Source organism: Stegodyphus dumicola, chromosome 11 (genome assembly GCF_044657685.1).
Source record: "Stegodyphus dumicola isolate Sdum_Otavi_A_Nest chromosome 11, ASM4465768v1".
NCBI lineage: Eukaryota > Metazoa > Arthropoda > Arachnida > Araneae > Eresidae > Stegodyphus > Stegodyphus dumicola.
The window spans coordinates 118,680,089-118,698,732 of NC_140778.1; the positions used below are offsets into that span (position 1 = coordinate 118,680,089).

At 33.3% G+C, this 18,644-nt stretch overlaps 1 protein-coding gene across 1 annotated transcript in view; it reads right to left on the reverse strand.

Annotated features, from left to right (window-relative positions):
- Nucleotides 1-18,644, reverse strand: part of LOC118189391 (uncharacterized) — a 307,097-nt gene that overhangs the window by 51,541 nt on the left and 236,912 nt on the right. Inside the window, exons 41-43 of the mRNA XM_085826350.1 lie at nt 18,542-18,628; nt 8,740-8,847; nt 1,236-1,346 (exon numbers count right to left, since the gene is read on the reverse strand). Of these exons, the coding sequence (XP_085682476.1) occupies nt 1,236-1,346; nt 8,740-8,847; nt 18,542-18,628 (306 nt within the window). The remainder of the gene's footprint in view (nt 1-1,235; nt 1,347-8,739; nt 8,848-18,541; nt 18,629-18,644) is intronic.

Below are 18,644 nucleotides of genomic sequence, written 5' to 3' on the forward strand. Positions count from 1 at the left end.
GTCGTAGATCATGCTCAACAAATGAACAGTACGTCTGTGCATTTCTTTACTTACTAATATCACATTTTTGGGTTTTTTTATTTCCAGTAATGTTAGTAAGTTTATTCTTTCATTTCAACAGTAGCAGATATTTTATAACTATTATCAAATTTATTTAATGAATTTCAGTTTTACTTATGCTTATTATGCTAACGTTTATGTTAATATTAAATTATAATAGTTATGCAAAACATATTTTTTCCTTATATTCTGGTGGTTGTTATGTACATTTGTGTACTCATCAACAAGATTACGGATAGGGATAGCTGTGGAAAACGTTCTAGAGGCCGCTGCGTCGCCCGCATGTATTTACTAAAACTTTTCCGTTATGTGAGAAAGTGAAGAGCTGTGGCCTCTATAAGGCGGGGTTTAGTGAGATTTAAACAAGGTGTTAATATGTATAGGTAAATTATTTGCAAATATTTTTTGATTCATAAAGTTTTAGAAGAAAAATAAAAGAGTTTATTTGAATTCAACATGACATCAAGAACCACCGATATAATGAAGTCAACAGATTATTCTAATCCCAGAAGATCTTAATAAGACCTTGCTACAAGACAACGAACACATTAAGTATACGTTAAACTCCGCTTTTTCGAGAACATTACAGCTATTCAACATGTAACCGTTAACTTACACACAAATGTATTCATCTTTTAGGGCCATATATTTTGAGCTGAAAGAGAAAGCCCATTTATAAAGATAGGTTAGGTATTACATTAAAGTGTGGTAAAAGCTAGAAGCACTTGCTCCGTTTCATACATGTATACACACCGCTGTTGCATATATATAAGGATTAATTCAGGTTTATTCCTTAGCTTTTCTGGTTACGGGTATATCGGCGACGCCGATCGAAAACGGACAAAAGTAACTGAAACTACCGGAAGTACTGCATTTACTCTTATACTTTATATTAGGATATAGAAAGTATAAGATATATATATATATATTAAACTATAAGACTCTTATACTTTATATGAGTATTATACTTTATATTAGGATTTAGTTCAACTCTGGCTTAGACCATTATAGTAATGTGTTGCCATTTTGTTTGGAGCTAAAATACGTTTCTTTGGAAGGTAAAACTGTTACGGAAATAAGGAGCCATTTTTCTCAGTAAAATTGATAAAGATATTCAAAAGCTACAATTTTATAAAAAAGTAACATTTGTTTTTTTTATACATTTCTTCTCTCACCTTTATTTTCACATTTAAGACCAATGTAAGCACTTTTACAAACGCACTGGTAAGAGTTGGAAATATCCAAGCAGGTTCCTCCGTTTTCGCACGGATTTGGCGTACAAGGACCTGTAACGACAAGTAAGAAAATTATTGCACTGGTCTTATCGTGCAAAATAATTATCGTACTTAATTTTCTGGCGGCTATTTATCTGATTTAAATTACATAAGAATAAGCATAATTCTTAGTTAGTTCCTTTATTACAAAATCTCCAACCTTTGTGGAAAATTCTGAGAAAGTCATTAGCGATCACCGACGTATGACCACTGCGTTATCCCTTTGTCTGGAACAAACTGAGCAAAAGTAAATATCTTGCAACTTCCGAAAGGCTGACTGGACACATTTTACTCTCATATTGGAGAAACCACACAAAAGTACGTCAATATACAAATACCTAGATAAAAGAATGCAAGCCTTCTTTCACAACATCACCGCTGCAGTGAAGAGAAGTATCCCAAAAGATAAGAGGAGAAAGTATTGGATACACTACTGGAATGATGACGAAAAATTTATTTCCTTGTTCAGTGAAAGAGATAATACGAACGAACTCTTGAAAATGAGTAATACTGAGGAAAGCAGAAAACGACTTTATAAGCTTATTAGTGGCATCTAAGAAAACTGCAGTTGTTTTCCTCGGCTTAACCTCAGCATTCGATACCGTCTGGAGAAACAAACTAATTCAAATTGTAAATGAAATGGGTGTACAGGGTAATGCCCATATATGGATTTCTGAGTTCCTCAGAAATAGAGAATTTAAAGTAAGGTTTAATGGAGTCAACTTAAGAATCAAAATGATCTGGGGTGGAGCTCCACAGGGGTCTTTCCTTAGTTCCTTGCTGCTCCTTATGTATGTCCACAACATTCCTCCACACCTTCACAGGGATACAAAAGTAGCGAGCTGTACTGATGATATTATCATCTGGCACACTGATGCAAAACTAAAGCAATCTGAGATAACTTTGTTGTACTCTCTCAAAGAAATATCGAGATGCGCGGAATCCTTGAAATTGAAAATCAACCCACAGAAAACACCTTACAGCGTATTTTCCGCAGATAGGAAACATAGGTATTCCTTCTCACCAAATTTATCTCTAAACAACCAGTTACTTACAAAGACGGAAAACCTAGTATATTTAGGACTAATTTTGGATGCAGAATTTGGTTTAACTTAGCATATCAGGAAATGTGAAAATAAATCACTCTCAAGATTGAAATTTCTGAAAAGTTTATGTTGCACTGGTTGAGAGTAAATACTAAGACTTTAAAAACTACCTAGAACACTCTTATCAGGCCCATCAATAGAGTAATATCTGTCTGGTCCCACGCTTTACAATCTGCATTAGAAAAGGCCGAAAAATACAAACAAGAGCAGAAAAAATAATTATCGGACCAGTCTCATCCACAAATGAACTGAAATCACAGCAATAATGTGGCCTGGAGACCTTAGGAAATAGAAGAAAATTTAATGTTATCAAATACACCAGCAAGATCAGAAGCCGTAACAAAGATCGCATTAGCAAAATAAAATAAAATAAAATAAACCTTCAGAAATGGAGCCGAAAAAAGGCTTTAAGATATACCTTGCAGTACGATCGAGAGATTAGATTGCAAATCGGCTTGGAACATTACAAGTACAAAATTCTACAGCAGTCAACTTTAACATCTTTGCTACTTCCGAATACTACAATTCCTATTAATCATCTTGAACAATGCTCCAAACATAGCCAGCTGTCATTGTAAAAGCTAAAAGAATCAGGACCATAGACCCGTACTTCAAGGATTGGCTATATTTGCGCCTTCAACAGATGGAAATTCGAATGACATTCTAATTAACTGCAAACTGGAATTAAATCATTTTCCCAGTCGGTAGCATAACACATCATAAAATTGCAGCAGGAAAAATTTACTAAAATTACACCTGGAAGCTCCTTACCATACAAGAGACTTTAAACGTCTATATCAAGCTAGAAAATTTCAAAATGACCAAAATAATAATAATCTTCAGTGACTCTCCAAAGCTGCACTTCATGATATTCAGCGAGCTATCTCAAGACAGACCAATGAAATACACAATGCTCTCACCCATATCGATAAACTTAATACAGTGTAATGAAATGGATACCAGACCACGCAGGCATAGATTACAAAGAAGCTGCCATCTCAATTAATAACATGAATTCCGTTGTTAAGTCAGACCTAAGAAATCCGACCACCAGGTAGAAATGTCATCTATGGAACTCAACGCCAACAGATCTACTTCCAAAACATCGGTAATACTTAGAAATGACCATTTCGAAGTGATAAAAATCTTACCAGAAAAATCAAGAACCTACACTCTCTGCAGAACCTGCTCTCGAATCAAACTTGGACCAGACCACATTTTATCTTGACCCGCCATCTTGGCTGCAATTCTGGAAATTAGCGATTTGCGCCCCCCCAGGAAGATATTTATGAAGAAAACTGCCTTAAAATGCCTAATACGGTCTGCACCGTCCACATTACCATCTAACTGATTTCAAACGACAACAAACAAAAAACAGTTCCGTTTTATACTAGCTTCAAACAATGCGAAACATTAGATGACATTTAAATACAGTTTAATTTCTTTTAAAAAACAAAAACCTGAAAATTATAAACATTTTCGGTGAAATATTCATTTACGTAAAGGTGCAAAGGTTATTTGCCAACCGATGTCAAACAATTTCATATTTAAAAGATAAATAAAATTTTAGAATATAGCCATTATTTGAATGTAATAGAATCAATATGTCATGCATTCATCCATTGTATTTTCAAGCTTGAGTTTCGATTCGGTGTAATTAACTTTGATAGTTAGCAAACTTATTTTTGGGAGGCAAGAATAACATGAAAGTTAATATATTTGTGAGGCTGAAGTATATGATATATTAATACTGTTTTTATTTGTTACAAATAGATACCTCAGAATGAAAACTGTGTATTATGGTATAGGCGAAGCTGTGCTTATGGTTATTGGAATATGGCGAAACACAAGAGGGTAATTTGCCTAAGAGGTTTAATACCTTGGTGGAGGAATCTAACTCATTTTTAATTTACATATCGATGAAATCATAAAGAACAATCATGCAGCCAGCCCGTTCGCCTTTGATCGAAACGTGGTAGGACTAGAACCCGCATATTTAGACATCTTAAGCTCTTACTCATTGTTAGGCGGTAAAATGGTGAAGTAGAACGTGAATTGCTGCACTTCTATTCTTTACTGGTTGCAAGAAACTTCATTTTAAATACTGGCTAATGCACACATTAATTGACTCCACATATTTTGAAATTCTGATTTTTTTTGTTTAATTTTAAACAGGGCATTGGTTTGATTTTGACTAAAATTGAAGAGATGAAATCATCGAATATAAACAACTATATATAAGCGAGAAATTATTTTATCATAAGAATATATCAGAAAATCATTTTTAAATTAACCAGACCCATAAAGACGGAGCACATCAGCGGTGTCAAAACTATAATAGCATCGTTTCTCAGTCAAAGGTACAAAACTCTTCAATGTGTCCAATATATTACGCGTTTAAATATCAATCAGTGACAAGCCCCTTTGCCTATTTCTCCCGTAGTACAGTTTTCAGAAGAATCTTGTATATACAATATTTTAAATTATACAGTATTACGCTTACTTAACTGTTAAAAATATTATATTTTTTCTGCTTGTATAAAAAAACAACAAAGGGTGCTTGTAAACTGAATTGTTATCGCTTCACTAGCTTTTTCTTCTAGGAGGTGTTGAATGTATTGTAGAATTTCGTGTATTTTATTTACGTTTCATGTTTTGGTGAAGATTTTAAACAGCAGAAACCTTGATGTTTTAAAAGGTATGTTCTTTTGACTGCCATCAACGCTGCGCTACGAATTCCCATGTAAAATTCCCATGCTGTGCTACAAATTCCCATATAAATCTCCACATATCCCATGTAAATATATTGGTTCTCTTTACACGAGGATAAGGAAATTTCTCAAACATATTTAAACAATTTGAAGTTTCATTACCTTCATATTTTACTATAAGAAGACTTTGAAAAATTATAAACAACTAAATTGTTGTACCTAATGAATTCACTACTTATTCTACTGGTCGTCTAATGTTTCAGCGATAGTTAAGTTTTAATTATAAACTGAAGAATGAAAACAAATGTATATTTTTGCCAAATTCAGCTACATTTTCTCTTATTACCAAAGATGTAGTTTGAACAGTGCTGCTATTGAGTATAAGATTCCATGAAGTGGATATGGACTCTTACGAATACCTGCACGTAGATATTAAACTAAGTTCAAAGCAGCTGTGAAGTAACATTATTTGTCAAAGTAGGTGCATGCCTTTTCCACAGAGTAATTTTTGCATTACTCACTATACAATGTGCATTGTATAGTGAGTACAATACTATTGCACTCACTGGACAATATGTCAGAAAACGAGCAATAATTTATAAGATGAATTTTTTTAATTAAAAAAAAGATTTTCGTATTTATTTGTAGCTAATTGCAGATATGCCTTATCTAAAAATTATCCTGTGTCGATTTAATTCCTTGCGAAAACAGTTTTTGCGGAACACGTTCTGTGAATGTTGCAACAAAGTCAGTAGCTCAGTATTTTGCTCGCTGGAGTACTTGACTCAGAGAATGGCAAACTCAGTGCGCACGAATAACAAAACTCTCTTTTAATTATATTCTTCAATAGTTAAATTAGTAGTACGTTCAAAATAATACAAAGGAAAATATACAATTTCCTATATAACCGAGTTGACTGTACTGTAATTAATTTTACACCGAAAGAGTAGAAAACAATATAGATAGGTCAATTATAAATGCAAAATTAAATCACAGAAAATAAGCATATTCGGGAATATAATAAATAATATAGCATATACAGTTAGTCACAAAAGTCTGCGTACAGACTAAATTTTAAATTAAAAAAACACTTAAAAGCATAGAAAAATGTATTTTAATCATTGCATTTTTTTTTCTTCTATTAGCTAAAATTGTAAGCTTAAATAAAAAGTAAATAACATCAGTGTAATACTTTTTACATTTTTTCAAAAATATATTTTGTCAAAAAAACTCAGAAATTCCCTTCAATAAGTCTGCGTACACTTTCAAAAAAAAAAAGTTTTTTACATTACTTCAGTACTTTGTAGGATATCCTTTATTCTTGAAAACAGCTTGCAGACGTCTGGGCATTGACTGAACAAGTTTTTAAGTGTCATCCGACGTAAATTTCGCCCATTCTTAATGCAATTAACTAATTAGCTCATTTCGCGACGTAATATTGTGTTTTCGAATCCGTTTCTCCAATTTTGCCCACAAATGTTCGATTGGATTGAGGTCTGGTGACTGTGGAAGAGTACGCAACTGTCTTGGAGTGTGATAGAGGAGATATTCCTTCACAATTTTAGCTCTATGTTTTGGGTCGTTGTCTTGTTGAAAAATAAAGGTATTAGAAAAGTTTAAATTTCGGGCACTGTCTCGTAGATTTATCTTCAGAATATCCAGATAAACATACTTATCCATGACTTTATCAATAATGTGAAAATTTCCAACTCCTTTCGACGACATACACCCCCATACCATCACACCGCCAACTCCATGTTTGACAGTTGGATTTAAATTTCTCAGATTCAGTTCTGTTCCTGGTTTTCTTCATGCAATAGGGTGGTCATTAACTTTAAATATTGTAAATTTACTTTCATCTGACCAAATTACATTGTTCCAGAAGTCCTGCGAAGAGTTAAAATATGTTTTGGCAAAAGCAATTCTGTTCTTTCTATTTGTCTCGGAAATGTATGGCTTAGACCTAGGTTGGCGTCCATGATAATCGGACTTTCGGAGCACTTTTCGTACAGTTTCAGGAGAAATTTCTTTGTTGCTAGTTAAAAAAATGTCTTTTGCAATGCTTGCAGAAGAAAGTTTAGGATTTTGTTTAATTCGTAAAAGAATTTTTCTTTCTTCTCTCTGCGTTATCTTCTTCGGTCTCCCACATCTTGGTTTTACAACAAGACTACCAGTGTCAAGATAGTTTTGAATAACTCTTTGCACACTAGAAAATAGTTTTCCAATGGTTTTACCAATATAACGAAGAGTTTTACCTTCATCTCTCAATTTGATAATTAGTTGTTTCGTAACTAAAGGAATTTCTTTATTGGTTGTCATTTTCGTCAAAGAAAATAGAAATAGCAACTTCCAATCAACGTGAAATTTGCTTCGGAAGTCAATGACCTTAAAAGTGTAACCTTCTTTGCATTCTCAAATTTGAAGTTTAAAAGTTAGATAAGAAATCCTCCGCCTCCTTCGCGTTGTACGCAAACTTTATTGGCTTTGATTTCTGGACACTTATCTTTTAAAAATTAGTGTGGATAAATTATTAGATATGAAAATATTACAGTTAAATAATTTCAAAGTCCCTTATTGAAACTAAATATTTAAAAAATAAAACTGTAAGAAACTACCCTTTTCGCACCTTAAAATTTGGATTTGATATTACTTTTCTTGATGTACGCAGACTTTATTGACTATGTACATAAAGAAAAACTGTGAAAAATTTTATTCTGGCAGTTTCTCAAATTCCGTTAAGTCTTCTGCTGTAAATTTACTGTAAGAACATTTTTTGTTAGGTCTGTTGTAGCATACTGATCCACATTGGGAGATTTATTTTCCTGTTCTTACCAGTTCGTTAATGAACACAAAACGGGCCTGGCGGAGGTGAAAAACATCAGTGACCTTTTCTACAGGGCAGGCAGAAATAGATGGAGCAAAGAGTGTGAAGCACCTTACTTTTCGTTAGGTAACGATTTTCAAGCAGTATATATAAGAAGCTATGTACTAAACAAGATGGATGTATGCATTTAATATTCTTCTAAATTTTTATGAAGTTTTAAGATTAAATTCCCCTAAATGATTGCTGACAGTATTCTTAAACAAAATCAAACTGATTCTTCGTATTCTGATTCCAACCAGAGGCTGAGACCTCTGAACACGAGTTCCACATGGCTTCGATGCCATACAAAAGGAGTGGCTGCATGATTGGTGTTTTGTGGGTTTCCACAAAGTCAGTAGGCAAACAAGTTAGTCTATTCTCAATGCTCAAGATTAATAACGTCAGAAGACAGTTGTTACTTTGGAACTATGAACCAGTGATATCAGCCACTCTAAGATTTCTGGTGGGGAAGAGGGAACCTGGTAATAACTTTGGTTTTCCCCATGTGCAACGTGAATACAAGCCAAACTCTCTTATGTCCTTTATGAAGTCCTCTATGAAGGCAGGCATCCCTCGTGAGCTCTGTCATATTTAAATAACCTAACCTGCTCTTTGAGTTGTGACTGTATTTGACCAATAGTAACTTTTTATTCAACGAAATAAATGAACAGAAGTGAGCTGATTAGTTTATAAGTAGGTTTGAGCTAAAAACTAGTTGTACTTACCTATACATGTGCCGTTTTCCTCTTTGTAGCCTTCCTTACAAACGCAAGTCTTTTCATTGTTCCATAAGCCAGTAAATGTGCAATTTGAGCCTTCACCGCAGTTGCACTCTGCAAAAGTATAATGATGCAGAGTATGTAGTTTGCATATGTATTATTCTCAGTATCAAATTTTAAGCCTAATGCCATATTAGTCACTTACTGTAAAATTAATTAAATCGATGTTCAATAAACGAAATCTTGAAATTAAATTTTGAAAACTTTAAAAGAGTTCATTTGTCAAGGCAAATTTCATGGCTGCACACATCAACAAAAATAAAATACAGTTATACATTACAAATAATGCATTAGAATTCAGAAATAATAAAATGTTTCGTATGTACATACATTAGGTATCTTTTGCAAGCAGAAGAAGTGAAAAATGAACAACGCCCTCGCCGGGGTTCGAACCACAGACGTCTGGAATACGCGTAAAGCATGCAGACCACTACACTACGAAGGCATGCTAAGAAGGCTGGAAAAATATCTTATATACCCCCCTTTCAAAGGGCGACTGGGGATTTAGGGGACCCGATCGCCAAATCCTGTGTGTGGAGTATCATCATCCACCACCCTTTTAGTTCGAACGCCACTGTAGAGACATTGGGTATATTTAGTAAACAGTAGAGATTGAAAAATAAGCAACGCCTCCTCCGGGAATCGAACCACGAACCTCTGGAATACGCACCCAGGGTGCTGGCCACTACACTAAGAAGGCATGCTAAGAAGGCGGGAGAAATACCTTATACGTATATAATATACTAAATTTAAATGGATATACTACCGATTTCAGGAAACTCAACCAACTTTTTTGAATATTATAAAAAATAAAATGGTGACTTATAATTGCAAATCGTATAGAGCACGTACATTTAAAATGTACAATATTGTACATTTTAAAGGGATGTTCGTGGCGAAGCCAGTGTATATACATCTACTTACAAGCGGGGTTTATTTCATATCCTCTGGTAGAAATATGGTGGGTTTAAAGTTTCAAAACAATTATTTTCTTTCTTAATTTTGCTGCAAATCATTCTATCCGTGCAAAGATCTAAATTTTTTCCATAGCAAGTAAATCTCACAAGCACGTGTAAAAAATTGAATTCAAGCCGAAAATGCCACGCTTTGTCCATAAAGACGGTTTGAACCCGAAATGCAACAAAAAAGAACACATAAGCAACGTATCCTAAAGCACTATTATGTGCGGGTTGGCCAGAATTTCGAACATCCTGAAAATTTGGCAGCTTCTGCTAAATCGGTTGTGGTAGAGTTTATTTACTTTGCATTCAATAAGACTTTTATTGTGCTGTGACAAAAATAAAAGATAATTTAAATATTGCAATACTTGGAGACATTTGTGCATTGCCAGCTTAGGCGGCAAGGCTATGTCTATTATGAAAATCAGAGTTCATTACAGAGAGCTACATTATTTCACCTGAATATACAGTGTGTAACAAGAAAGGTGGTGGCAAGAGATGATATAAGATGGAAAACATGAAACATTTAATAATACGAAATTCCTGAGGTTGGACACCAAATGGTTTTTGGAAAGAGAAGGTCGTGTGTTTCCCAAAATATTATGCCAATCACTCCGTCGTCGTTGCGATGTATTGTGTTGCCACTGATGGTCATTATTTGAACAATTCGTGTAAATTATTAAACCTAATTTCTTGTAAATATCTGTGATTAAAGCATTTTTGCATTTTCCAAGTGCTAAATTATATTCTTCTGTTAGCAGTTTTTGTTCAGATTTGCTTAATAAATTAAGGTGTATTTAAAACTTATAGCCTTAAACTTGTTTCTTCGCTTAAACGTAGATATCCGTTTCCTTTAATCAAAAACATTTAAAATGAGAAATACTTTTCCTAACATTTTATAAGAAGTATTTGAGAAATTCCAGAGCCTTTATTATTTGGATTTGACAAAACTTAGAAATAAATCCTCGTATAAAATAAAGCCTCTCCCATTATGCTCAGTGAAAAAATAGCTGAACGTAAAGTATTCAAACACGTTACTACTGCTTCTAGATTAACAAAAAGAGAAAAAGAGAAAATTCCTCAGTTGTTTCAAATTAGTCTGTTTGACTAATTAAATCTGCTAGTTAAAACATTGAGTAAAATTTAAAAAATTGCAATGGGGATTGAATACTTTCTCCGACTACTCAAGCCTTTTTGCCAATTCATTAAAAATATGAAAGACGTAACGTGTCTTACGAATTTAATATCACCTAAATGTTCAAACATGTGTGGAGAAAGACAGACGTATGTCCATAAACTTGATTTCTAATTTATAATAAAGGCAATGAATGAAAATTTCTAAAAAATACTTCTGCCGACATTGGTTTAAAAAAAATTATTTTGATAGTTTAAGCTACATACACTTTTTATGCAGCTAATATGTATTAGAAAGTTTGCCTTGAATTCATTTCATCTACATAAAATATATAAATTGAATTTAAAAGTAGAAATTTATTACAATAATGAGAATGTAATGATTGACAACAGGAAACAACATAATGAAAACAAATGCGTTAGCTGGGCTGGAGCTGCATGCATAACTTATTTCTAGTTTAAAGTCTCTGTGTGTTGTGAACCATCTGCTGTCAGTATAATACTTTAGCGATGATAAATTAGAAAGGTGTTAAGAACAACTATTTGCTAAGAAATAAAAATATAATCAAATTACATGGATTTTTAACGAGTTTGCGGGTATGTTTTTAAAAATAGTATTTGCATATGTGTACATATTACTGAAAATCTCACTAAGTATAATCATTACAGAAATTAAACATCAGAAGCTTCGAATTGAAATGAGTGATTGATGAAAAAGCTAATTGCACTGGAAAACTGTCATGAACATACCCTCTAAGGGGAAGTTACCTACACAGCCCTGCCTGAAGAACGGAATCACCTCTATCTGAAAGTGGAGAGGGGAAATCTGGCAACGGGAAGAAGGGTGGTGGATGCGAGACGCAGTGGCTAATCGCACTGACGGTGCGAATAGCTAAAGAGGCTATTCACACCATCTACGTTCGCGCATACGCACAATCAACCCAGATAGAAGCATTTTACACCGATTTCCTTAAGGCAGGCGGTTTCGAGAGAGAAGATTGTTAACCCTAACTCAGCAATAGAAAGGGTTGTTAATAGTTTACCAAGAAGAGAATAATTTGCAAGTAGTAATTATCAGTTACAAACACGAGGTCAGTCTATATACATGATAATATTCAGGAAATGATTAGATAAAATAGGGATTTAATGATGGTTCTAATTGCAAACGAGAACATGTATTAGTTAGAAAAATTTTAATGCATTTACAAAAAGGCTACAGAAATTACTTAAATTCTTTTATTTAACAGATTAATTTTTATGCAAACTTAGACCCTAGTCATATAGCATAGGACTGTCAGAATTTATTATTCAATAAGAAAACTTACTAAAAATTATAACATTCTTATACATTTATCAGTTTTTCAGGAAACAACATAATGAAACAACATAATGCTTATAGGTTCAAATGCCATATTTCAAAATCAAAGTTATTTATGAAATAAAACCTTATAAAATCTGATAAATCATTTGTGTGTGCAAATTTTTAAATCTAAATCTCTTACATTAAATTATTTCTGTCTTTTAAATTACATCCCATTATTTATTTCAATTTAATTTATTAATGTGTTTGTACTAATATTTTAAAGTTGTTTGAAATGCTCTTTGTGTCCTGAAAGTGCCAAGTATTTCCATAAAAAAAATAAACAGGCATACAGAATTGTTAATAACCAGTATTATATGATTAATTCTTCATTTAGTAGTTGATTTAATCGCTTTTAACTTATTTCATGTCTAAATTTTCCACACAGAAATCCTCTTTTTTAATTTTTATTATCTTTTCTCAGACGAAAATTTTGAAAGAGGAATGAATAGACATCTTTGACATCATCGCAAAACACATCTTTGAAGCTAAATGTATTCTAAGAAGTACGAAAAATGTAAAAAAGATTTTGTCCCCCCCCCAAATCAGTCATTTAAACTATTCCAACATGAAAAGGAAAACAATAAACACTGCAAACATAAAATCTGCCCTTTTTTATATATACTTTAATAAAAGGAAATGTGTTCCTTCTTTTTATAAGAAAAGGAACCCATTTTCCTTTCTAAACTTTTGAAAGTCTCCAAAGCTTAAAAAAATATAAACTACGCCAAGGTAGTAACCCGCCTTTAAAAAAAAAAAAAAAAGATTCAGTACAACACTTGGGCAGTTCGCGTAAGTAGAATGCGTTTAAGCGGCTAATCGCACCGCTGGTGCGAATAGCATCGGCCGATGCAAGAAGGACGGCTCGCTCGTTTGAAAGGACTTATCTTCTGTATTCCTTTTTTGTTTTTATAACTGGAAGGTAAAATGAATTAGTTGTGCGTTCGATGTAATTTTAAACAAAATAGTTTGTGAAAACATAATTTGTATTTCAAGAATGAAAGCATAGCTTATTTTGTTACTGTTAAACATGCTTGAGTGTGTCATTTTATTTCCCATGAGCAGAGCTGACAAATAACATTCATAAGTGGATGGAAATGAACTGACAAAGTTGAATTGGTCAAGACGTTGGAATGATTTAGGATCATGACAAAAACTTTGAAATGAAAGGAATAATAATTATGCTGTTTAAAGCATTGATATCTGAGACAGTATAAATGATAATGAAACAGTCTTTAATCAGCTCGCAATGATTCATGTATAGAAGGTGTCTCAAAATGTTACAAAGATTGATGAGATACTAATAATAATGTTACGTTCTACGGGTTCTTGGATGTGGATTGATTGATGACTACACTTGATGAAAAATCAAAACAAAATTTAATCGGTAGTATTACGGAGGAGAACTCTAAAGACGCTTTACAGTGCTCGAAAAACTGGGACAACCTCACTGAAACTATCAGCAACACAGACTTCAGGCTATAACGGTGAAGACAGCTTCGTGGAAAAAGCACTAAAGTACAGCTTCTTACTGGATCCATCGCTCTCAAGCTAAGAACTACTAATTCAGAAGTCAAACAACAAAAATCAGCGTTATATTTTTTCAAAATTTTCACAGGACTAGTTTCGATGGTTTTACCGAACCACCATCCTCAGCTGCAAAACCGCAAATGAACGCTACTGAACTACTACTGAACTCAATATTCTTTGGATATTCTCAAGATACATTTGAAGATAAAATTGTTAACCGTGTCCTGTCCTATATTAAATATTCGGTTTGCTTTTGTGCAGTTTACGCACTTTTTATTTTTCTCATCATATTTTATTGCTTCATATTTTTTCGAAACGCACCCTGGACATATTTTGGTTTTATTGCAATTTTCGGAAGTTTAACTCACTAATTGATCTTTAAATATTAACGTCATATCAATTCTAACAGTATTTCTAAGCATGTGTAAGTTGATTTTTCAATTTTTCACTAATTTTTTTTAATGTTACTGAATTCACTGATATTTATTAACTCTTGTTTTTACTTAGTTTTCTCTGCGAAATGTAAGTCCTCTCCAATTTCCTATTATTGCCAATCTTGTATTTAGGGTTTTAACCAGTGCATTATTGGTTCCACAAGCTTAGTTTTTATTATATGCAATTATTTTCATGTTTAATTTCTATACGTATTTCATTCCCATAAGTTACTTTAGCTTTTTAATTTCTTAAATCGCCTCCCCTAGTGGTGCTAGGTTCCTTTCTTATTTAATTTTGCCACTAGACCTCCCTTGCTAATTTTCTTAAAATTTTTAACAACTACCTTTAACTTGGTTTGGCTAATCTTTGGAATATGGTAGCAGGTAGTTTGGCGACATTTTGGTAAGGCGATAAAGGTTACTAGCAAGGACTTTCGCAGTGTACATGGATAAAGCCAAGAGTGTGCGCAATGCCATTTTTGTGCAATTATGGGATTTTTTTTAAAGTGAAAATAGGTCGACGTGTACATGGATAAAGTGTATGTGCAATTCTTATAAACGTGGCAAGCAGTTTGCTATTCTGCACTTTCTCCCGATTTCGCACCTATTTTTCGTCATGATTAAGTACTTTTGTTCCATAAAAGTTCTAGCATAAGCGTAATTCGGCTAGCAGATTGTTGGAAAAAAATGTTGAGTTAAAACAAAATACATGCCTTTACTTCGTGAAAACAAAATGACATCCAAACAAAAACTAGCAGGTTGCTGTAGCAGAGTTGGTCGCCAAATTTTCGCGAAAAAATCGCCAAGTTACCATAATTCAAAGATTAATCCTTGGTTTATATGTTTACAATTTTGCCTTTTATTTCTTCTCACGCGCCATACGCTTTTGGACACACCAATAGAAAATATTCTTTTTCTGGTTGTTGTTTTCGTGATTGGCTGCCTTTCACATCATGATTTGATTTTTGATTTAGGTCGCGATATTTCGATTTCTGCGTAGATTGTGCGCTCTTGAGCTGTGAGTTTTTGATCACATATCTCTAGAATTGGGCTGTGTTCGGTCTTACTTTCTACGTTTGCTATATGAATGCTCTGTTTAGTAATAATACTTAATTAACTTGATGTTTTTAATCAGTTTCTTAGGAATAATTTCTTTTATAAAAAAACACATTTATATCATTCAGACACTCTTATGACAAATGGAACTCTTTGCTAGCATCCACTGAAAGCTCATTTTCTAACTTCTGTCATTTCAGCTTCTCTTTGCCTTCTCTGATTATACAAGAAACACTAACTGACAACGCATCTCCATCAAGACATTACTGTCTCTCTGAAGAATACCTTGAAGATGTTGTAGAACCTTTATTTGTTTCTATATGGGTATCTAGAATCCAAGTCCTGTCTAAATTGGATATGTTATTTTCATTTATACTATTAGCCTGGTTATTTAATGAGTTTTATTTCATGATGCTTTTTATTGCCTCGAATGTGGTTTTCTTGTTTTCAGAACAATAATTAGGTTTTAGTTTATTGTTGCAGTTTCAGTAATTTTTTAACATTTGTGAACATTCAGAGTCTACAAAAAATCGATATGAGTCATGTGTACATACGAAAATATGACTGGAAATGAGTACATGGCGCTGTACGCGAGCGCTTCAGGTCTTCATCTGACGTTTCCTTATTAAAACTTGGGTTGTATAAAGAACATGAAACACTGGTGAATAACTTGGCGATTTTTTGGCGAAATTTTGGCGACTAACCCTGCTACAGCAACCTGCTGGTTTTTTTTGGGGGGATGCCATTTTGGTTTTTGAAACACTGGTGAATAACTTGGCGATTTTTTGGCAAAATTTTGGCGACTAACCCTGCTACAGCAACCTGCTGGTTTTTTGGGGGGAGACGCCATTTTGTTTTCACGAAGTAAAGGCATGTTTTTTTTTACTCAACATTTTTACCAGCAATCTTCTAGCCGAATTACACTTATGCTAGAACTTTTATGCAACAAAAGTGCTTAGTCATGACGAAGATTAGGTGCGAAACTGGGAGAAAGTGCAGAATCGCCTACTGCTTCGCACGTTTTTAAGAATTCCACATACGCGGTATCCATGTACACGTCGACCTATTTTCAATTAAAAAAGCATCCCAGAATTGCACAAAAATGGCATTTGCGCACACTCTTGACTTTATCCATGTACACATTGACCTATTTTCACTTAGAAAGGTCAAAGAAAATTGACAAAAATCCAATTCTTCTTACTCTTGTAAAAAGCGTCAAACAAATAAGTGGGCGATTCTGCACTTTAGCAGCGAAATTGTTTCTAAGTGCTTATTAGCTAAAATCACGATCGGAATTTTCCGGAAAATGTCACATGACATGTATCAAGATCTCTCATTTCTCTGAGGCAAAATAATCTGTGATTCGAACTGTGTACTTCTCAGATTATTGCTAAATTCCTACCTAGTAACCTTTATCGCCTGACCAAAATGTCGCCAATCTATCTGTTGCCATATTCCAAAGATTAGCCGAAAACTTTTTATGTGTGCATGAACACTACACTTCGTATATTGTTTGTCTGGTAGTAGTTGATGAATCATAGTTGCTGAGTATTATTTTACAGTGCATAATGAATATACGAGTATTATCGTATTATTTTGTATTATCGTATTATTTTGCAGTGCATAGTGAATGTTAATATTTGTGAATTAATTCTTCATATATTTTTATTTAAACTGATTTACATTTGAATGCGTTAAAGCTCTTAATAAGCTATCGAAATGAAATGTATAGCTGAAAAGATGGTGACATTCATTCCCACCAGGCTAGCCACTTGGTGGGGCATTAGATTAGTGAACATCTATGAACTATTGTCCCCTTTACTTCCAAACTGCACATGTGTTTCACTCGTCCCCAGAAAATTTGGTCTTTCTTCTGAAACGTGTCCCAGAAAATTTGGTCTTTCTCCTTTTGTTTTGTTTATCACTACTGATATCGCATCTTTGACAGAAATTTGGCTAAAACCATTCCTTGAAGGTTATCCTGAGAACGGGGTATGTCACATTTAAAAGGAGTTAGACGTTTCATGGAAAATTGATGGTAAATTATTACCCATTTCTCGTTGGTTGGCGGGAGTTTAAGAAAAGTATTTCAATAGGTAAATATATATTTATAGTTAATTTGAGCCAATAATGAATTTGGATTCTGTCCCTATTTTAGAGATGCCGAAGTTGTAAAGGTTGTAGCACAAGATGCAGGAAGAAATTTTTTTCCACCGAAAAGAAATTTTAAAAACGGAGGTAATTTATAGCCTTGTCGTAAGCCGGTGGTTATGATATAAGCGCTTTATATTATTTTACTTTTTTGTGTTCATTCTGTGCCTTAGACTTCTGAGATTGGCGAGTCATGTTAGGCTTGACAGTATACAAATGTTCATATCATATCATTGTTTTCTACAGTCTCTCTGAGTTGATACGTACAGACTGATGCACCTTATATGATGCGTTTAGAGCCATAATTGGGGCTCCTTATGAATAACTACGACACAACATTCTTTGGAATATAAGTTCTTATATTTTACAAGAAAGAGAAATGTGTTATCTCAGTTTTCCTTGCACAAATATTCTAATTTATGTTCTCTTAAAATATTAGCCACTAAAATCCAGCTTTGTAGGCGAGACGGTTATCCGGCGTTCGTCATTAGATTTAACATTAGACAAGTCATATTTTTAGACTTAAATTAGTAAACAATTGAAAGCAATTTGCTTATAAATAATATTTGTTGAATTGCTTATAAATAATATTTGAATCATTTCAAATTGGCTTCCTTACAAAGTGTGCAATTCTTTTATGAACATATTGATAATTATCATAACACATTTCATTACATTCAACTTAAATGATCATCGTTTAAGTAACAGGCGCTCTATAAAACTGGATAAATTTTATAGAAAGTAACACAAATAGCTTCTATCTAGAATTCATAAATTTTAAAATCAAGTTTGCTTTAATTTACCCATTGTACTTGCAATATTGTTTTCTGACAAGGCAAAATAAACTTCAAAAAGTAAAATACTATCATGCTTACATATCTTACTTTAAGTTATGAATTATGATAAGCATGAATAATTCGTATTCAAAGCAATGCTATAAAGTAAAATGTTGTTATGTAATTTTCTACACGAATTTTAATACATACTCTAGTATTTCAGGTTAAAGAAATTGATTCAAAAGTGACATACTTCTGATTTAAGGTATTTTGATTGTTTTGCACATAATAAAAAGATACATCACAAATATAATTTATAATGCTAAAATACAAGTAAACTTCACATACTTTTACATCTGTTTTCCATATACAGGCCGAAGCCAGGTGGGCATTCGCATATATCTTCTCCTTTCTCGTTCAATGCACATGTGCCACCTATATGTGTGCAACA